Source organism: Choloepus didactylus, chromosome 2 (assembly GCF_015220235.1).
Source record: "Choloepus didactylus isolate mChoDid1 chromosome 2, mChoDid1.pri, whole genome shotgun sequence".
In the NCBI taxonomy this organism is placed as follows: Eukaryota; Metazoa; Chordata; class Mammalia; order Pilosa; family Megalonychidae; genus Choloepus; species Choloepus didactylus.
Window position 1 is genome coordinate 217867460 of NC_051308.1, and position 20399 is coordinate 217887858.

General features: G+C 45.7%; 2 protein-coding genes across 5 annotated transcripts in view; both read right to left on the reverse strand.

The window, feature by feature from the left end:
• KPNA6 (karyopherin subunit alpha 6) overlaps positions 1–1248 on the reverse strand; it is a 64292-nt gene extending 63044 nt beyond the window's left edge. The window contains exon 1 of one of the 2 annotated variants that reach the window (XM_037827875.1): positions 1230–1248. The gene's annotated coding sequence lies outside the window, so the exon portion shown is untranslated. The remainder of the gene's footprint in view (positions 1–1229) is intronic. The other variant, XM_037827873.1, reaches the window with a different exon arrangement.
• A 1287-nt stretch (positions 1249–2535) lies between these two features.
• On the reverse strand, positions 2536–19489 carry TMEM39B (transmembrane protein 39B). 3 transcript variants are annotated; one of them, XM_037827876.1, is made up of 9 exons: positions 19379–19489; positions 17631–17757; positions 16896–17115; positions 16235–16318; positions 15798–15952; positions 9241–9577; positions 8135–8322; positions 4331–4451; positions 2536–2851 (listed from the first exon to the last, which is right to left on the reverse strand). In XM_037827876.1, the coding sequence occupies exons 1-9, from the start codon at positions 19380–19382 to the stop codon at positions 2609–2611; spliced, it is 1479 nt and encodes a 492-aa protein (XP_037683804.1). In that variant the 5' UTR covers positions 19383–19489; the 3' UTR covers positions 2536–2608. The 3 variants fall into 3 exon arrangements, with proteins under 3 accessions (XP_037683804.1, XP_037683805.1, XP_037683806.1); XM_037827877.1 differs by lacking the exons at positions 17631–17757; positions 19379–19489 and adding an exon at positions 16435–16517 and having other exon boundaries at positions 16896–17029; XM_037827878.1 differs by lacking the exons at positions 16896–17115; positions 17631–17757; positions 19379–19489 and adding an exon at positions 16435–16850.
• Positions 19490–20399: the final 910 nt, after the last annotated feature.

The window sequence follows — 20399 nt, forward strand, 5'->3', positions numbered from 1 at the left end:
TCCTCCCCCAGAAACTTTTTCTCCCAGAAATTTACCTCTTCCTTTCATAGTTAAAGCATATCACAGACCCTGAGCCGGATATATAAATAAGGAATCATCTTAATCTTACAAAAAAACTGAGGCCCAGAAAGGGAAGTTACTTAAGAATACAGCATTAGGGAAATGAAGAAGTCAAGATCAAATTCAGGTTTTCTGACTTGGCCTACTATAGTTAGCCCGAGTTGAGATTGCAATCTTATTGAGAGATAAGAAGTTAAAAAAAAAAAAAAAAAACATTACGTCAGAGTACTTTGTAATTGACAGATCAATTTCAATTTCGGTCATTTCACTCTAAGTACCCTGAGGGCAGGGGTCAATGTTGTATTATTCATTATTGTATCCCCAGCAATTGGTAATGTGCCCTATAAATAACTGTTGGATGAATAAACAAATGAACTAACAGATCTGTGAGTTATGCAGAGCAAGGGATATGACTTCCCTTTTTACAGATGAGGCTCTGAGGCTCTGAGGCTCTGAGGCTCTGAGTATTCATGTGCCTTTTGAATCGTGAAGTTTATGGCTCATACATATTAGTCCTCCCTTTTGCATAATGACATTCTAGTACCCCTGTCCCCCACTTGAACACACATCAGGCCATGTCTTCAAACCACTGGTCCCAGGAGGGAGTTCTGTCTTTTGGAAGCAGAATAAGGAACCTGGTAGCTGGTCCCCAGGGCATGTCCCAACAAACTGCCAACTCTAGTTGCATGCGTGGCCCACTAAGGGAAACTATTGAAAAGGCAAACTCTAGGATTCGGAGTTAAGAAAGAAAGCATTATCTTTCTCTTCCTACTGTCACTGCTCAAGGTTAGACTTCATCACTCTCTCCTGGTCTATTTTGCCTGTATCCTCACTGGTCTTCTGTCTACTTCCACCTACTATCTTCCTGAAAGCAGAGACCTTAAAACCTTGTTACTCCTCTGCTTAGCAATTTCCTACTGCCTGCCGTTAGACAATGCCCAAACATTTCATTCTGGCACACAGGCTGGTCCTTACGGGTTTCTTGGGCCACTCCCCTCCAGGCCATTCAGGCTCTAACCATACCACTCACTTTTCCCCAAACAGGCTCCCATCTTACCTCTCCTGTGTCTTTGCATATGCTGTTCCCTCTGCTTGGAATGAAATGCCCTCCTTTCTCCCCTTGACCATGTGATGAACTACTCACTTTCAAGATCCAATTCAAATATTACCTCGTTAGAGAAGCCTTTCTTTCCAGACAGAATCCGGGCATCTCTCCTCCATGCTCCCCCAGTGCTCTGGACACAAGTTTTCCTCAGCACTTCACACCCTAACTTGCTCATAAGGTGTATGTCTCTTCCGGTCATCTATGGAAGGGAAAGTATCCTCATCTCTGATCCAGTGCTTTGCACTGTGCTGCCTCAACAGGGGTACTCAAAACATTTGTTTAGATGTCTGTTTCCCTTGCACCAATGGAAACCACGGCCAAAAAGGGCTCCAAGAATGTGGGCTAATCAGATGAAGGTGTCTGTCCTGTGTCCTTCCAGCCCCTGAAATCTCTGCCCCCAGGAGCCAGGTGACCTTCCAGCTTCGTCTCCACTCTAGCACCTAGGCCCTGCTCATACACCTTCCTTAGCCTAGGGCCCAGTGTCCCTCGATCCAGCCCTGGGGACTTCTCCAGCCCAACCCCAAACCCACCCTGTTTACCTCTGTTTACCTCTGCTCTAGGAACAAAACATACATGAGGATTTTCCAAATCTTCTGCTACTTTTTAAGTGCCCTTCCTCTCTTCTTAAAGTACCTACCCCTCTTATCCACCTAGGAAGTAGCTAATACAATTCACACTATCTCCTCCTCCAAGAAGCCCACAGAGCACTAAAGACTCTTTCCCCTGTGCTGCTCTGTATCTTGTGTTATACACATCCCAGTGTAGTATGACTTGCTTACTTCTGTGTCTTGGCATGGTTACTGTGTACCACAGCGCCTGGAAAAGCAAGGTTTCAGGGACTGCATACTGTAAGAATCAAGACATCACATCCTGCTAGGATAGCAGTATCATCTTTCAGAAGTTTTTTTTTGTTCCACTCAACTACTTCCTAGCTGTGTTGCCTTGGGTAAATCAATTACCTATAGAATAAGAGTGACAATACCTATCTCCTTAGGTTGTCATAAAAGTTAGATAACTCAAGGCCTGAAATACAGAGCACTAACTGGTAGATAGCATTCAGCAAATGCAAATCTCACTGCTACCATGATCTCTGGTGCCTCCTCAGCTCCTCTCCGCAGAAGGCAGAGCCCATGGGGCCCCAGAAGGCTCATGTGGGGCTTCCCAGCCTAGCATCCCACACCTCTGCTCTCTGCTTGACAGGCAGGAAGAAGGGAAAGAACCACAGAACACAGGCTATTGGGAGTATAAAAATAAGACTTTTTTTTCCCTTATAATCACATCAATTATCAAAGAAAGAAACAGTACGTAACAAAAATACAAAGCTCTGGTGGATTTTTTGTCTTTTTTTTTTTTTTTGACCCCCTTCCCACCCCACCCCCCTGGCCCCTTGCCAGGGAGCTCCTGGCTGAAGCCTGAATGCTGTTCCTGGAGTCACCCTGGGACTCAGGAGAACCGATGGTCCAAGTCCCTCTGGTGGCTGGCCGAGTACGAGTAGGCCTTGCCCAATACCAGGCGGTCCCGCAGCAGCTTGAAGAAGGCATAGTAGTTGCTGAAGAGTATGAGTGCCAGTGAGATGGTCTGGTGCCACTTGTCGGAGGACACTAATGAGTAGAGCTGGTAGACAATGACGGCGCCCTCAAGTAGCAAGAGGATGTTGAGGATCCGCAGGGGTTTGCTGAAAAAGAACTGCCCAGGAAAGGGTGGGCATGGATAGGGGTTCTGGGTGGGCCAGTAAAGGAGACAAGCTCTGGGGACCCCATGCAGACCCGGATGGGGAAGAAGATATCAGAAGGACTTTACGTGCCCTTTGCCACCTCATCTGCCTTGCTGGGAGTTGTCCTTCTGCCAGGACTGCTGCTTCCCACATAAGTTAAGATTCTGTTCAAATTCTACCTCCTCCAAGAAGACTTTTTTGTGAGGTCTTGCCCCCAACACTCTTTCTAGTTTAAAATCAACACCTTTTTTATATTCGATCCTCCTGGATTATTGTCAGGCCTGAACAAGTTAGAATCTTATGACATAGAAAATGGAAATTCATTACAGACACTGCAGCCCAAGTCACTCAGTACTCCATCCTTCCCCAGCTAGACCAGAATCTTCCAGGGAACACGGCTACCTCACTCTCACCTGGTATTTACAAAGCAAGGTAGAATATAGGGACTCAAGAAAAAATTTTTCTGATCAGTTCAAAAGAACGTGCAACAATCGTCTAGGAATCTTGATTCTGCAGGGGCCAAAGTATCTAAGCCTCAAGAGCTGCTTACAGGATGGGAGGAGGGTTGGCAGGAAATGGGAGTCCCAGAGACCCAAATGCCAGGCCAAGCTCTGCGCCTGACAGGCTGCAAGACCTTGGACAAGTCCCGCCCCTCTCTGGGCCTCAGGTTTCTCTTCTGTAAAATGAAGATCTCAGCCAAGATCAGTGACTTCTCACCCTGTATACCTTAGAGCCTTAGGTTCCTAGGACTCTTAGGGGCTACAGCAGGGGTGAGGGAGAAGCAAAGGGGGGTCTGATCCCTTCAAACAGAGCAGTGCCATGAAGTCATATATATTGGACTCTACACTATGACTGTGTTGGAAAAAAGGATTTTGACAATAATTTAAATAAAAGGAAGACAGCTAGCCTAGACGATTTTGAGCCACCCTTTCAATAGTACTGACTTCATGAGTTACCTCCATCGGTTCCCAAATATTCCAGCAAGGCATACCTGAATGAGGTAAACTCTCTAAGCCTATTCCAGTACCTGAAAACAGGGACAGACAAGGCATTTCTCTCATGCACAAGGCTCTGGTGAAGGGGAAGGAATGGGAGAATACATGAAAGTACATAGCACAGTGCCTGCGACACAATAAGAACTGATGATAGTTTGTTATTATTTTTACCACAAGAGCCCCACCTTTTATTGTATCATCTTCTCCCTCCCTCCACCCAGTGTTCTAAAAGATCTGCCAGCAAGTGAGCAGCAGTTACTAAGTGATAATTTGTAAAACTGTCCTTGTGCTGCACACCTGCATTATCTTCCTTTGGATTTGGGAAAACTGAAAATAGCCTGGGGGCAATAATGGATTAAGAATCCTTTTCTTGCTATGACATCACCTTCCTGCTCCACCAACCCTCCTGCCCTCCACATCAGGGCCCACTCCTCCTTCCCAGGGAAGGAGACTCACATGGAACCGGAAGTGGGAGACGTCTGAGGGGATGGCCACGTTGTAGTGGCCCACTGCTTTGTAGACATTCTTGCTGTGCTTCACCAGCACCCCCTGTGGCCACATGCATTCTTCAGTCCACCTGGAGAGACACACAGCCCTAAAGCACCCCTTACCCCCAGCTCACCCACAGAAGAGGGTATCAGAAGATTGGACAAGAGGTGACCATCTCATTTCTATCATTTAGACACTGTGACTTTCCTTTTCTGAGTCTCAGATGCATCCTCTGTAAAATGGGGTAAGAGTCATGAGAAATTCACTACATATGGCTGTCACAAATGCCTGAGGGATTCTCAAAAAAAACCCTTGTCCCTCTCTGGGTGCACTTTCTTCCTCTCATCTCTTCACCACTAGATTCCAATCAGTCTATCACACAGCTGTCTGAGTGGTCTCTGTAAAATACCATGCTGAGCCTGACCATCCTCTACTTAAAACCCTCTGAAGGGAAGAGAAAATGGCCAAAAGGACATGAACTTGATAACTGTACCAAAAGTAGTTACATAAGTTAATATCGTTTGTTCAAGCAGCATGATGCATATAACCTAATCTCAAATGTTTAGAAAATAGTAGAAGAAAGATAGATACATAGACAGGCAGACAGACAGACAGAATGCTATGGCAAATGTGGCAAAATGTTAAAAGTTGGTGGATCTGCGTATCTGGGTGAGGGGTATGTTATGGTTTTCTGTTTGGGTTAACTGTCCTATAAGTGTGAAAACATTTCAAAATAAAAAGTTGAAAAAACAAACAAACCCTGTGAAGGCTTCCCAGTTCCCTTGGGGTCAAGGACAGGCTCTCTGGCAGTCTGTGAGGCCCTGGCTGCCCTGTAGCATGAGCCAGTCCCCCACCACTCAGAACCGTGTCTCGTTCCTCTAGCACACAGTACTGCTTCATGTCTCTCTCTAAGCTGCTCCTGCCAACTGAATTACCCTTCTTGATGCCTTACCCTTCTGGCAAGCTCTTTGTGACCTTTCAAAGCCCAAATTCCTCCAGAAAGCCTTTCTCAGATTTTCTAGAGTTCAGCATACTTTAACTGTTCCCTCAATCTCCTGCTACTGGTCCACTTTACCCAACGTTTTGCCATTACCTTATTTCCCTATTGCCCTCACTAGACTGGAAATTGTTAAGGGAAGGGGCTGTGTCTGATTCATTTGTGTACCCTTGGAGCACACCAGAAGGCCTGACACAGAGATCCCAGTGAACATGTACTGGAAGAATGAGACGGCAGAACCAGAAAGCTCTTCTTTTCAACATTCTATGAGATCTCCCAGGAATCCCAAGAGTCCTGGAATCAGCCTATAAGCAGTGCACTCTTCAATCCCATGCTCCTGCCTTGTTGACTCATTCATTCAAAAAATATTTTTCATGTTAAATGTAACAACATGGGTGAACCTCAGAGACGATATGCGAATGAAGGAGCTGGACTCAAGAATACTGTATGATTCCATTTGTATGAAGTTCTAGAACAAAAAGAATGAACCTCTAGTGAAAGAAAGCAGAAAGGTAGTTGTCTTGAGAGGACAGTGTCATTGGGAAGGGTCACAAGGAAATTTTCTGAGGGGCTGGAAATAATCTATATCTTGGTGGGGCATGGGTTGCATGGGTTATATGCCTTCCTCAAAATTCAAAGAATTATACACTAAGATGTATGCCATTTCAGTATAGTAAATTTTACATTAAAAAACAAGAAAAATATATACACAGAAAACCACAAAAAATATACTGAATGCTTATTATGAGCCAGGCAATCTTCCAGGAGTGAGAAGAAAGCCCAATGCTTGACAAGCAAGCACCCTGACCTCCAGGAACTCAACCAAGCAAACAGAGCAGAGCACATTAAGTGCAATGATCGTGGTATTATGGGGGCTATGGGAGTAAAGGAAGGGGCATGGAACCCATCCTGGGTAGAAAGGCATGTGATCCTGGAGGAGGCAAAGTGCTAAAGGATAAATAAGAGTTAGCCAGGACAAACCACAACCCAGAACCCATGAATCTTGAAGACAATTGTATTAAAATATAGCTTATGAGGGGTGACAATGTGATTGGGAAAGCCATATGGACCACACTCCCCTTTGTCTAGTTTATGGATGGATGAGTAGAAAAATGGGGGAAGAAAAAAAAAAAAGGCACCCAGTGTTCTTTTTTACTTTAATTGTTCTTTTTCACTTTAATTTTATTCTTATTATTTGTGTGTGTGTGGTAATGAAAATGTCAAAAATGAATTTTGGTGATGAATGCACAACTATATAATGGTACTGTAAATAACTGAATGTACGCTTTGTTTTGTATGACTGCATGGTATGTGAATATATCTCAGTAAAATGAATAAAAAAGAAAAAAGAGTTAGCCAGGAAAAGAAGGCTGGTAAGGGCAATCCAGGCAGAAGGCAAGAGCCTTCATGCAAAAGCATATAAAACACTGGCAGACCCAAAGAGGTTATGTCTGGCGAGAGCAGAATGTGAGGTCAGATATGTTAAGAGATGAGGCAGGAAAGGGTGACAGGACCCAGTTCATCAGCTGGGAAGACATGCAAAGGAGCATGCATCTTATCTGAGAGCATGGTGAGCCATGAACAGGTTCCTTCTCACTCTCAGGAATGTTCTATCGTTCTACTCCTCCCTACCCTCAGAGCCCAAGGCTAAGCCAAGCTCCACTTCTGCCCATTTAGCAATGCCCATTTCCTTTCCTGGACAACCTGGAACAGACCACCAGATTGGCACAGAGGACTGACACCAGAAGACTTGGGCTCTGTGCCTCTCTTTGCATCTCTGCTGCTGGGTAGGCACCTTTACAAACCTGCCTTAAAGGCCTCCTCTCTGTCAGGCCCTGTGCTGAGCTCAAGCCTCAGACATGGCTCCAAGATGGTACTGGCCTTGAGGAGCTTCCAGTCTAATGTGAAAGAATCCAGGCAGGAAGAATATGGGCAGGAAAACTGGCATAACCTGGGTGAAGAGCACTGTGTGAGGGATACAGAAATGCTAGCTGGGTACCCTGGAAGGATGAGCCAGCTGAGGGCAGGATGGCCCAGCACCTCAGGACTCCTGAGCAGGGAGACTTCTGCCTCTGCTCTGGGCGCAACACTGTCCGGCAGCTGAGCCTCTCTTGCCCCATTCATTCCATTTGTCTAAACAGCTATCTCCCCCACCAGACTGTGAACCTCTTTGGATCTCGTTTTAGTCATTTCCTCCCTGTGGCCCTCCTACCCTAGCCAAGGCTCACCATCAGATCATGGGTACCGTATCCTGTCACCAGACTGAGGTTTCTGAAGTACACCTTGGAAGGGTCCCTCCACTGGTCAAAATCCTCTATGGCCCCTTTGCCTATAAGTCAAAATACAAGCTCCTTTGCCCGATACACAGTACCGGGCCTGATAAGGATCAGGTAGAAGTAAATGTCTGTTGAAAGAGTAGGTGACCTAAAAGTTGAGTGAGTGAGTGAATGAGTGAGCAGATGAGGAGTGAAGGAATGAATATGCATGAGCAAGTCCATCAATGAGTAAATAAATAATTGAGTCAGTGAACGAGAGAGTCAACAAGTCCATGAATTTAGTGACCATCCTCCTCCCATTTCTAGCATACTGCAAGTTACAAAGGACAGGGAACATGTCTGTCTTGGGCCCTGCCGAAATCCACTTTGGACACAAGGCTTAGCATATAACTATAACTATTTTTGGCTGAATAAATGAATTAAAGAGTGAGTGGACAAATGACTTCAGACACTGACCAGAAGGGGTGGGGTTAGTCAGAGCAGGGTAGGGCAACTCACGGGTGCTGCAGCACGTTGGAGCACAGCGCTGGGTCCACCTTCTGCCAGCAGCCCAGGTGGGCAGCAGCCTTGTGCAGCAGGTCGCAGTAGCTGGCAGGTAGCAGGTGCTGCATGAGGATCACTGAGGTGCTGATGGAAACCAGCAGGAAGAGCTCGCAGGACCATCGCTTGTCATAGTAATGTGTGTTCTGGGGACAATGGGAGGTGGGTGAGGCCTGGGACCCCCAAATGGTCTCACTCCTCCTCGCTGCACTGATGCTACTGACCCCAGGGGTAAGGACAGTCCTGGGGGGATCCTGGGAAGGCTTGAAAGGATCAAAGACCTAACAAAGAAGGTTTGATCATAGGCTCAGACCCTGCGCCAACTAGTCAGTTTCCTACAAAGAAAAATTGCTCCAGCTGACCCCACTCTGAGCCAGAACACAAGCTCTGGGGTCCAACAGACCCAATTCAAATCTTGGCTCTGCAGCTTATTACCTATGTGACCACGGGCATGTCATTTAACTTCTCTATGCTTTAGTTTCCTTATCTGTTAAATGAGGATAAGAGCAACCACCAACCATTTCTGAGAGGCATAATACATGTGAAAGTTTCTAGCACCATGTAGGTGTTCAACAGACTTTAAGTCCTGTCAACCTCAAATCATTCAGTGCAGTCATCCTTGGAGAAATGTTTGAAGCCTACTGCCAGGCAAGGAGGTCCCTTCCCAGGAGACAAGCAAGACAGAGAGCACAGAGTTTTGGAGTCACTCAGATCTAGATGAATCCTGCCTCCCCTATTTAACAATAAAGCAGGACACTGTAACATGACTAGGTCAAAACAGCCACATTGAAACATAGTTTCTCCTTCCTTCCTCGTTGTCAAATATTATGAACAGCAATGCCATGTCCCCCTCTCTGGCTGCTTGAGCAGGTCACTTCCTTTCAGTAAGCCTTGTTCTCTACATTCTAGAATGAAGAGAGTAGTCATTTCAGCCTTCCAGAGAGCAGGTGGGAAATCCCATTAAAAATGGCTGTGTCATTTATGCACGCAGGAGGGCTCACGTGGGGTAGGCAGCAGGGGCATTCCCAGGCAGGCCTCTCTCCCCTCTGGCTTGAGCTACTCACCTTCACGAACCAGACGGGCACAAAGGCCACATAATAGGCACTCAGCATGGAGCTGACGAGCACTTCCTTCATGCGCCAGTTGAAGTCCATCTTGAGGAATTCCACCTCACTGCGGATGAGGCTGGGCGACAGGCAGCAGGCATGGGTAGGCATGGCCTCCGGGCCATATAGCTGTCGCGTGTGCTGTTTCCAGGTCTCCCGCAGTGTCAGCAGGTAGTCCCGGCTCCGCGCCAGGCCACTAACTGCCTCCCGGGGTCCCACGGAAGCCACGTGGCTGAAGAGGTTTGTCTTGCGGAGGTCACAGTTCAGCTGCAGGAACGGAATGTACATCCCAAACCTGTTGTGGAAGATGATCGTGAGGACCAGCCTGCCCCATGGGCCAGGATCTCAACCTAAGGACCTTGGGGGGTGGAGGGAGGGATCGTCTTTCCTCCCTGAGCCTCAGCTCTGTCTGCTCACTCAGAGGGGAGAATTTACCCATCCTCCCATCCAGTCATTGAACACGTGTATCAGCACTGAGGGCAGGCCAAGCATTGTGCTGGCACCAGGCATACAGCAGTACTCAAATGACAAATTCCCTCCCTCACAGTCTAGTGATGACTAACAGTAGTCACAACAGCCCACGTTTATTGGGCACAGCCTATGTTCTAAGCACTGTACTGTTTCACAGGCATTCTCCTTTCATTTCTCACAAAAACACCATGTGGTGGGCACTGTTATCTTGTCCTTTTTTCAGCTGAGGAATCTGTGGCTCAGAATGGTGGAGTGAATTCTCAAAGGTCATACAATGAGTACAGAAGGTGTGGAGCTGAGGCTCAAAAGAACTGTCTGGTACCAAAGATCAAGACAGTGACTCAACAAATCACCATGAATAATTAATTAGAAGTGTACAAAACGCCACCAAAAAGAGATATAAGCTATTATGGGTGCATATATATCAGAAGCAGTTCTTTAATTTGTAGGGGAGGGTGGATCAGGATAATTATTCTATTATATGCCAGCACTGAAGCAGATCCTTGAACGGTACAAATTCCTTTCCCTGAGCAGCATCTCTAGAGCCAGGGCTACAGCAAATTAGTCAGGGGGTTGAGTGTATGGCTGGTATCATGTGGGGAGGAACTAAATGGACCCATAGCCCAGAACAGCAGATAATTCCAAATAGTAGATAAGTGCCAAGCACAGTACAAGGCACACTGTAGTAGCTGTTCTTTACAGGCATTCTCTTTTTTCCAGCTTGGGGCCTCTCAATTTCCCCAGGTCCCCAAGAGCTCCAGTAGAATTAAGAACAATGACAATGCCACATTTTCTTTTCAACAGTAATCTTCTTATCCTCTTTAGAGGGATATATAAATGCCTCTGGTCAACTAACTTAACCTGTCTGGGTTTTTGTTTTCCAGTCTATAAAATGGAGATGCTACCTCCCAAGGTTAAATGAGATAACATAGAGAACTGTGGTCAAGAGCATAACCTCTGGGGTTCAAATGGGCCCAGATTAAAATCCCACCTGTGCCACTTACCAGCTCTAGATTTAGGGCAAGTTACTTAATCTCTGTGAGCCTTAGTTTTCTTAACTTGCCCCATCACATAGTTTGTATAGATCCTCTATTCTCGGCTAGGAATTAGGCTAGTGTTTTCATAAATACTCTCCTTTCATTCTTACAACAGTCCCCAGCATAGCACCTGGCCCAGAGAAGATCAATACAATATTGTTTAGAAAAAAAAGTGGGTACTGGTTTTGTGGGGACAGGAAAGAAGATGACTGAAAATGGGATTCCCAAAATACTCGACACAGTATCTTGTGGGAATAAGGGGTTTGGGGTACCTACATGAACACACAAGGGACTCAGTCTCTTAAGGACCTCTAAAAAGACAAAAAAGAACCTCCCTGGCTTTGTCTCTAAGGACTGGAGGTAGGTTCTATGATCAATTAACTTACTTGTGACAGCAACTGACTACGATAGGCCAGAAGTCAGAAGCAGCTTCATATGCAAGACGGCAGATTCCCTCCTACCCCCTCCACCCAAATAAGAAAGTATCAAAGTAGAAAATAAATCCCTATCAGCAAAGAGAATGGGAGTGGGAACTATCAAAACACAAATGATTTTAACAGATTTGGAATGCAGATGGAAACATGTTAACATATGAGGAGGGAGCCATCAGTTCAGAGCAGGGCTAAAAGGAACATAATGAGCTACCCAAGTAGTTTCAAGTTTTCTAGTAGCCACATTAAAAAAGAGATGAAGTTAATTTTAATACTGTATTTTATTTAACCCTATATATCCAAAATATTATCTTAGCAACATGCAATCAATATTTATAAAGTGAGACATTTTACTTTGTTTTTTCTTTTGTACTAACTCTTCAGAATCTGGTTGTACTTTACATTTTATCACATCTCAATTCGGACTAGCCTACTTCAAGTGCTCGCTAACCACAGGGGGCTGGATGGCACAGGTCTAAAATAAGAGAGGGCTCCAGTGGGGCTGGGAGTTTATCTGCCTAGAGTGACCGGACAGAGACTGTGGCTTGAAGTGAGAAAATAAGATAGTGGGTAGAAGTGACAAGAAAGGCTGAACAAATGCAATTAAACAAAGATCTGTATTTATTTGTAAGAGTCAGTTCCTTTATTCTCCTCCTCACCTAATACAACCCACCTAAAGGATTCTCCTCTTAAGAAACTGAGTAACTGTCTAAGGAGAAATGAGTTCTCTAAGAATAACACATACCCACCCACACACACACACCTGATTTCTGAACCACAGCCTTATAACTAGTACCTTACCCACTCATCCTAAAGCAGAGCCTGCGAGTCAATGTACCCTGCCCATGTAGTGTGCTAAGAACTCCTGGTCAAACCTCCCACTTACATACTGACAGAGGGAGAGAAAATGCACTTCAACTACTCAGGCCTTATTTCTTATAAATAGACAACCAAAGAAACCACCTAGGTAAATTAGCAACATGAAACAGAAAAACTTACTCCAGTAGAAAGACTTACGAGATTGTTAAAACAAGAACAAGATGCTATGAGAAAAGAACAATCAGAAAAAAGAAAGCTGGGAAGATAAAGTTGAAGAAATCTTTCTGAAGGTAAAGCAAAAAGAGAGAGAGAGGAAAGAGAAGGGAAACGTGAGAGAAAATAGAAGAGAAATATGACTAAGCTATGAAGTCTACCATCTGACAAACCAAAATCCCAGAAAGAGAACAGAAAAAATGGAGGGGAAGATATTATCCAAGAATGATAGAAGAAAATTTCCCTGGGATGAAGAAGTGCTCAAATCTTCAGGTTAAAAAGGTCCTAGAGGACTCATAGGATGAATGACAAAATTTACACACCAGACGTATTCTTGTGAAATTTCAATCAAGATAAATAGGATATTCCTAAAAGGTTTCAGAAAGGCCAAAAAACAAGTTACCTATAATGGAATTAGAATTAAATTAGAATTAGAATCAGTTATTACCAGCAACACTAGATACTAGAGACAACGGAACAGTGTCTTCAAAATTCTGAGAGAATATTAATTTGAATTTAGAAATCTACATTCTGCCAAACCATCAATCAAGTATAAGGGCAGAATAAAGACATTTTTAGACATGCAAGAACTCTGAATATATATACCTCCCACATATCCATTGTTAAGGAAATTACCTGATAATGATACTCCAGCAAAATAAGGGAGAAAACCAAGAAAAAGGAAGACATGGGATCCAGGAAACAGTGGATCCAACCCAGGAGGGCAGTGAAGGGAAGTTCCAGGCTGAGAGCTGTAGAGCAAGCCTAAAGAGCAACAACTCCAGACTGGAACAGGATGGTGGAGGGCTCCAGGAGGGATGTCTTTTGGGGGAAAATGGACTCTGGGCAACAGTAGCATGACTGAGAGGCTGCATAAACTTGAGGATATATTGAAGGCCCGTCGGTCTTTTGTCAACAAGAAAAAAGAAAGGTAATTAGAAACTCCAAGGAATATAAAAAGCTGTATAAGAAAGTAACAATCTAAATATGAAGCAAACTAAAATGTGACATGATTTTAAGCAATTGATGGAATGTAAGAAAAAGAGAAACAGTTCCTTGACACTAGGAACATTCTTACGAGGGCCAAGGCTGTAACTTGGTATCTACAGAGAAGGGCTATCCTTCATGGCCCTGCCGTGACTGATATCTTCATACTTAAAATAATATCACAGCTACTTATGGGTTTTTAATTTTTAGAATTAGCCTTAGACAAAATATAGAAGGCTTAAGTGTAGTTCTATAGGAGAATTTGAATGTCAAGCTTGAAAATATAAAAGTAAAAGTAAAGTTGCCAGAAAGTGAGAGTAGGAAGAGGAAAGAAAAAGTGCATGGGTAGAGTTCCTAATATTCTTGTCTTACATAAAAGGGATTCAAGATATCAACTACTGGTGGAACAAGAAATAGAGACATATTTATATTATTACAAAGATAACCAACAGATAAACTAAAAATGGTAACTATCAAATACTGGGAACAGTAGCGATGAGAAGGTGAACTAAAGGTCCAGCTGTCATTGTAGGGAATCAGTGTGTGTGTTTGTGTGGTTTGATTGTACAAGCACAGAACATTTATTTCCAGTAGGATATGTAAGAAACTGGATATACTGGTAGTTCCTCATGGAAGGTTACATGAGTCAGGGGAGACTTTTTTCTACATTCTTTTATACCTTTTGAATTTTAACTATGTGAACTTACTATCTAATTATAAAATTAATGAATAAAATTTTACAGAGAAAAAACAAAGATATAATGATAATAGAATTATGGTGGTAACCAAAAATACTTTAAACTAGAAACTGTGAAAGAGATTGCTTTTGAGGAGTGGGACCAAAAATCTGGAGGATAGGGCTGGTTGGTGGGTATTGCTTTCCATCATAAGCTTTTTAGCACTATTGAATTTGATTTTTATGACGTACTTGTAGTATGCTCATAAAAATTTGAAAATTAAATAAAAAATAAAGCAAAATACAAACGTTAGGTGATGTCTATATTCAAGGAGAATGAATTCACCCTTTTGGAGGGCAATTTTTAAATATCTATCAAAAAGATAAATGGCTTTACCTTTTGGTGCTGTATTTCTTCTAGGAATTTGTCGTGCAGAAGTTTTGGACAAGTATGTAAAGATGTATGCAAAAGAATGTTCCCTGAACTGCAACCCATAACATTCTTTGAAATTTGCTATCTACTTGTTAAATAGTAATTTCAAAGTTATCACTTTTTTGTATATATGCTATATTTCACAATAAAAAAAGGCTAAAAAAAAAAAATGTTCCCTGCCTCATTGTTTCAAATAGCAAAAAGCCAGGAACAACTAAAAAGTCCCCCAAAAGAAGACAAATAAAACAAATGGAGAAAAATCTATACAATGGAATACTATGATGCAATTAAAAAATGAGGCAGACCCATATATATTGCCATGGGAAGATTTCCAAGTTATATCATTATGTGAAAAATACAGTAAATTTTATAACATCATGCATGGTGTAATCTCATTTTTGTTTTTAAAAAATGTATATCTATGTGTACTTACACAGAAAAAAATTTGGAAGGATATGTTGTTGCAAATAATGGGTTTCTGGGGGACTGGGATTATGTGAGTCTTTCATTTTCTAAGTTAAAAGTGTCTGTAATGTTTAATGGTTTTCTAAGACACATGTATCACTTTTATAATTAAAAATTAGATATAAGGGAAAAAAACTGAAGCAAGTATGATGGATCTCCCAGGCCAATGCCTTCTGGTCATGCAGGGTAGAGAGGGAAGGGTATCCAGTCCTGAAGCTTCCCGGCAACCAGGGCTGGCCCAGCCTGAGGATGTTCATGAACCAGAAAGGAAGGGAATGACTACTAATGCCCAGGCAGCTAGGAGCCTACTCCAGGAACAGCCACAGTGGACACCTCGCCAAGGCCCTCCCTGATTCTAGGCCAGAAAGGGCAGTCTTGGTCTCCTCCCAGATACTCTCTCCATCCTCAATAATCTGGGTCCTAGTGAGGAGGGAGTGAGTAAGCCAAACAGACACAAAGACAGACAGACACACGTACACCTGCATGTGCAGGTACACATACACACACACTTCGTGTGGACACCCACACAGAGACACGCACACAGTGCTCACATGCACAAAGACCCAGGCGAGGCACCTAGAAATTACACAAACACCAAGATACATGAAAAGAGAGAGACAGAGAAAGAGAAAGAACCAGAGAGGGAAGAAAAGAAGCGAAAGAGCAAGAGAGAGAGAGACAGACAAAAAGTCTGGGCATTCCCCTTTGGAAATGCTCCTTTGGGATATACACTCAGATCTGAGTCCCATTCAGGGCTCCCCCTCATTGGGACATTGGGTAAATTATTCTGCCTCAGTTTCCTCTCCTGCAAAAGAAATCTGATCATCCCTACCTCACGGGGATGCTGTCAGACAGTGTGAGGGGATGTAATTGCTGCCCTGCCCATGAGTCTTCCGGAGTTGGGGGCCTGGTGAACCAGCCACTTGGGGCAGAGGTCAGGGGCCAGGTGCTAGGCTGTGAGGGGTGAAGTGAGGGGTACTCACGGATAGCAGAGGAACAGGAGGTTCAGGAAGGAGTAGGTCCTGAAGAGGTGGATGAGGGAGCGGCACAGACTCCAGCCTGTTGCCGTGAGAACGGTGAAGCGGGTGAGGAACAGCAGGATGGAGCGAAAGAGGGAGACCTTCCCCCTCTGAGATGCCTGGGTCAGGGTGAGACAGGACGGGATGGGGCCTTGGATGGAGGCTGCAGGGACTGTGCCCAAATCCCACCCTGCATGGTCTGTGATCCCACCCAGGGATCCCTGATGCCCAGTAAACTCCAAGAGCTGATGGGATGTGAGTAATGTTCTTCAACCAGGTCCAAAGTGAGTCCCAGGGAAATGCCTCGGGGTTGAGGGGCTAGGCATATATGTCTCTCGTTGGCACCCCCAGGGGGAGAGGGGAGTCCCAGAGTCCCCAGTCAGCCTGTAGGACCCAATCACCTCCTTCACGATGGACCCAATGAAGCGGCGGCCCAGAACGATGGTGGTCACCATCAGCAAGTTGAAGTCGATCAGATGGAAGTTCTGTCAGTGGGTAGAGGCCTGGGCGTCACGCAGGCTCCCTGCTCACATACCGGCTTTTCTCATACCCACCTCCCCTTGCCCAGTCCTTTCCAGAGGGTCTGCCCCCACTCTCTGACCTTCATAGGCCTCCAGCTGAGTCAGGCCAGGAAAGTACCTAGAGGAGCAGAACAGGACCCAGAGGAGGGAAGTGGGACAGTCCCTGGGGATAAGAGAGTGGTGTGTGAGGCCTCTTGCTCTGTTCACCCACGCCCCTGTCCCTGCACCACTCCTTCTGCACGGAGCTCTTTCCACCTCTGAAACACTCATGTATGCAAGTGGCTCATGGTTTCCACAAGATTCAAGATTCTGAGTGCCTTTAGGCAAAATCTATTTCAGATTCATCTCTGCTACCCTCACAATTTCTAGTGTGGTGCTGAGCACACCAGGAGTGTTCAGGAATTGTCAGTTTCCTGTTCCTTTTACACCTCCCATGCCCAGCACTGGACCAGGCACACAGTGGTTCTTGGTAATCTATGCTAAACTGAAACCAAATTATCATCCCACATGAACACACAGCTGGCCCTGGCCAGGCACCTACCAGGGAGGTGTGGGAGGGCGGGTGGGACGGTGGATACCACCACACTGTTTTGTAGATGTTGATGTAGTGGACGAAGAGGGCTATGAGCTGGCAGAAGAAGAGCTGCAACTCAAACAGAATGCTGGCCTGGACTGGCAGCTCAGGGATCTTGCAGTGCTGGAGGGGCACGACCGTCTGGGTAGCCAGTGGGGGACTGGAGAGGCCCGTCCCAGAACTGCTCCTGGGGGTGGGGAGGGAACATCAGGAGTTGACTGAGAACCCTACCAGGAAGGGCTTCTAGGGCACAGGACTGACGGTAGGATCAGAAAAGCTGCACATGGCAAGGACACCTTGAGTCCTCCTACTCCTGCCTGTCAAAGTAGCTGACAAAGCCTTTTCAATCTTGTTCAGGCCTTCCAACAAACCCAGGACGGAAAGAATTATTAGGCCCATTTTAAAGATGAGGAAAAGGAGGCCCAGAGAGGGGAGGTGACTTCTCTAAACCACCAGCAAATCAGGAGCAGAGCTATAACTGGAATTTAGGTCATTGGGTTTATTCCACCATATCCTGCTACTTCTGTCCAAGTGACCACCCTCAGCTGAGCTCCCTCTGGGTCTTTTCTACTGCTCACTGCAAATTTAAGCCCCCACCTGGAACCTGGGATATCTCGTCCTGGGGCCCAGTCAGGAAGAGCCTTGCCCATACTGCCCCTGTGAGCCCATGGTGAGGGGCCAAGAGGCAGAGAGGTGGTTTACCTGGTGCGGGAACGGACACTGGTGACTGAGGCACTGGAAGTGTGGCCTCCGCCAGAGCCCCCTGACGATCCTGGCTCACAGAGTGGATTTCGACAATAGGACGTCCTGTTGGGACCTCTTCGTCCTCCTGTGGGGCTCAACAAAAGGTAGATCCTCAAGCCAGGGGGGCAGATACTGAGGATAAATGATACTGGCTACCAGTTACCTGGTATCTCAGTTTATCATTTAATTTTCATGGGGACTAGGATCTGGCCCCTGTCTACTTCTTCAACCCCATCCCCTACCATTCTCTGCCCTATGCTCCAGCCATCCTGGCCTTCTTTCTCTCCTCAAGCAAGCCAAGCTTGTTGCTGCCTCTTGTACTCACTGTATCCTCTGTATGAAAAGCCCTTCCCTGGCTGCTGTTTTTAAAGTAGCTGCTCCTATCACTCTCTATCTTATTTTTATTTTTTTCCACATTTCATTCTCTGAAATTATCTTATTTATTCACTTGTGAACATATTCCTTGTCTGCCTTTTTCCATTAGAATGGGAGGCCCCATTCTGAGGTCAGTGACTTTGTCTTTTTACCGCACTATCCTCAACCCCTCCAAAAGTACCTAGCAAGTTTTCACAGATTAGGAAACTGAGCTTACACTGTGTCACAGGCAGTATAAATTCTGGTGGATAGTGGACCCCATTTGGATACTAAAATTTCTGGGGGCTTACATTCCAGGTATCCTTGAGACAGCTTTTTCCTCCAGGGGCCAGAGACACAGCTCAGTGGGAACCCTGAAGTCTCATAGGCAGAACCCAGGACCTGAGCACAGGGTCAATGACATAGGCTCTGGGAGAATGTTGTGGTTGTGGATCCAAAACTTGGACCCATAACTTATTTTCCTGGGCTTAGGGGACTACCCCAAGTCCCCAGGTGCCATCTGGCACAAAAGCCCTGCACAAAGCTCCTTAGCACCACCCCAGTCCTAATCAAAGTTATAACCTTGTTCATACCCCCTCACAGCAGCACAACAATCTTCACTGGCTCGGTGCCCTAGCTCCTCAGCTCCCAAAGCTTTTTCCACATGCCTCCAAATAGTACTTGTCCAGGAGTTCTGCCTCCAACAAGCTCCCAAATCAGAAGCTCTGCTATACTTGACTTAAAAATCCTCGCATAAACACCCTCAGCTCAGAAGCTCTGCCCACACCCACTCTCCTCTCTTCAGAAGCTCTGCACCCACACAGAACCCCTCAGCCCAGAATCCTCGCCTACACATAATTGTCATCCCAAAAATCCCGCCCACAAGTCAACAAATACCTTCAGCCCAGAAGCTCTGCCCCAAAGTGGGATCCTGTAGACTGGAAGTCCTCCTTCCCGCCCCACTGTCCCCCAACGTAAGTCCCTTACACCCCACAAGGTTCGTCCCCACACAAGGGACTACAGCCCAGAAGCTCCGCCCTTGGAACGACGGCCACGCCCACCACTAAATCCCGCCCCCGCTTCTATCCACGCAGAGCTGGTCCTCACCCAAGACCAAGCCCCAACAGGCTAGCTTCATTTTAGAAGCTCCGCCCCCTGCTCCAATGTCCCGCCCCCACAACAGAAGCCCCACCCCGCAAAACGACAGGAGGGGGCGGGGTCCCTTCTGCGCCCACATCCCCTCCCCCTCCCCTTTCCGGGCTCCTGTCCGCGTGGGGCAGCAATTCGCAGCTTGGCCACCCGGACCCCCAAGCCCGCTCATTCCCGGGCCGAGCCTAGCCCGCTCTGCTCACCCATCTCCTCCCCCCCGGCGCTCTCCGCTTCGCCGCCGCAGCTCCTGCGGGCAATATGTCGGAGGCGACGGCGGCCGGGAGAGGACTAACCGCCGCAGCCCAGTCCCCGGGTATCAGCCGCGCGCTCCCGCGTCGCCGCTAAATTTGCATAGAAGGCGGGCTAGAAGCTGGGGGCGCGCATCTTAAAGGAGCAGCGGGGACAAAGGCGGTGCCTGAGCGCTCTTTGTCTCGTGGTAGCCCACGCCTTTCCTGCAGCTGCTACTGAAGCGACTCAGGGAGGGGAACCCACCTCCTGTTCTTCCCTTGCATACCTTCTCCCGGCATCTCTTCAGGCCGGAAGAAAGGGGCTTGACCCACCTCAGTACACCGCCCTAAGTGGCCCACAGACACCACCAAGTCAGCACCTCCCAAACAAGACTTTCATCTTTCCCTTCGGCCTTGTTGCTCATTTTTGGCCTTCCCCAGGAATTAGCATGATCACAGCCAATCTTTGACCTAGTCTTGCTGACCCTACGACCTAAATATTTCTCATTTCAGACTCCTAAACTCCTTTCTCACTGCACCACTTTAGTTCAAATCTTTCCTCTGCCATTTCCAAACTTTGAAATCTCGTTTCTTGCTCTTTATGATGAGGCTAGTAATATTAACTTTATGGGGCTTGGTGAGGATTAAATTAGATAATGCAAATAGAACAGAGGCTGTATTAGTATTAGTAAATGTTAGCTATCATCACTATTATACATGACAAGTACTTAACACAGAGGAAGCACTCAAAAAATGTACTGTTACTACTAATTGTTATTATTTCTTCCCTTACAAGACTTATAGCTAGTTTTAATCACTGTATAGCCCCATTGCTTAGCACAGTGCTTGGTACATAATAAATGTCAATATTCACTCATTTAATTGAACAAATATTTAATAGATATTTAATTAATAGATATATAACTAATAACTATTCATAGAGCTTACAGTCAAGTGATAGGAGACAAAACTAGTAAATTCTGTAGTATGTTAAAAG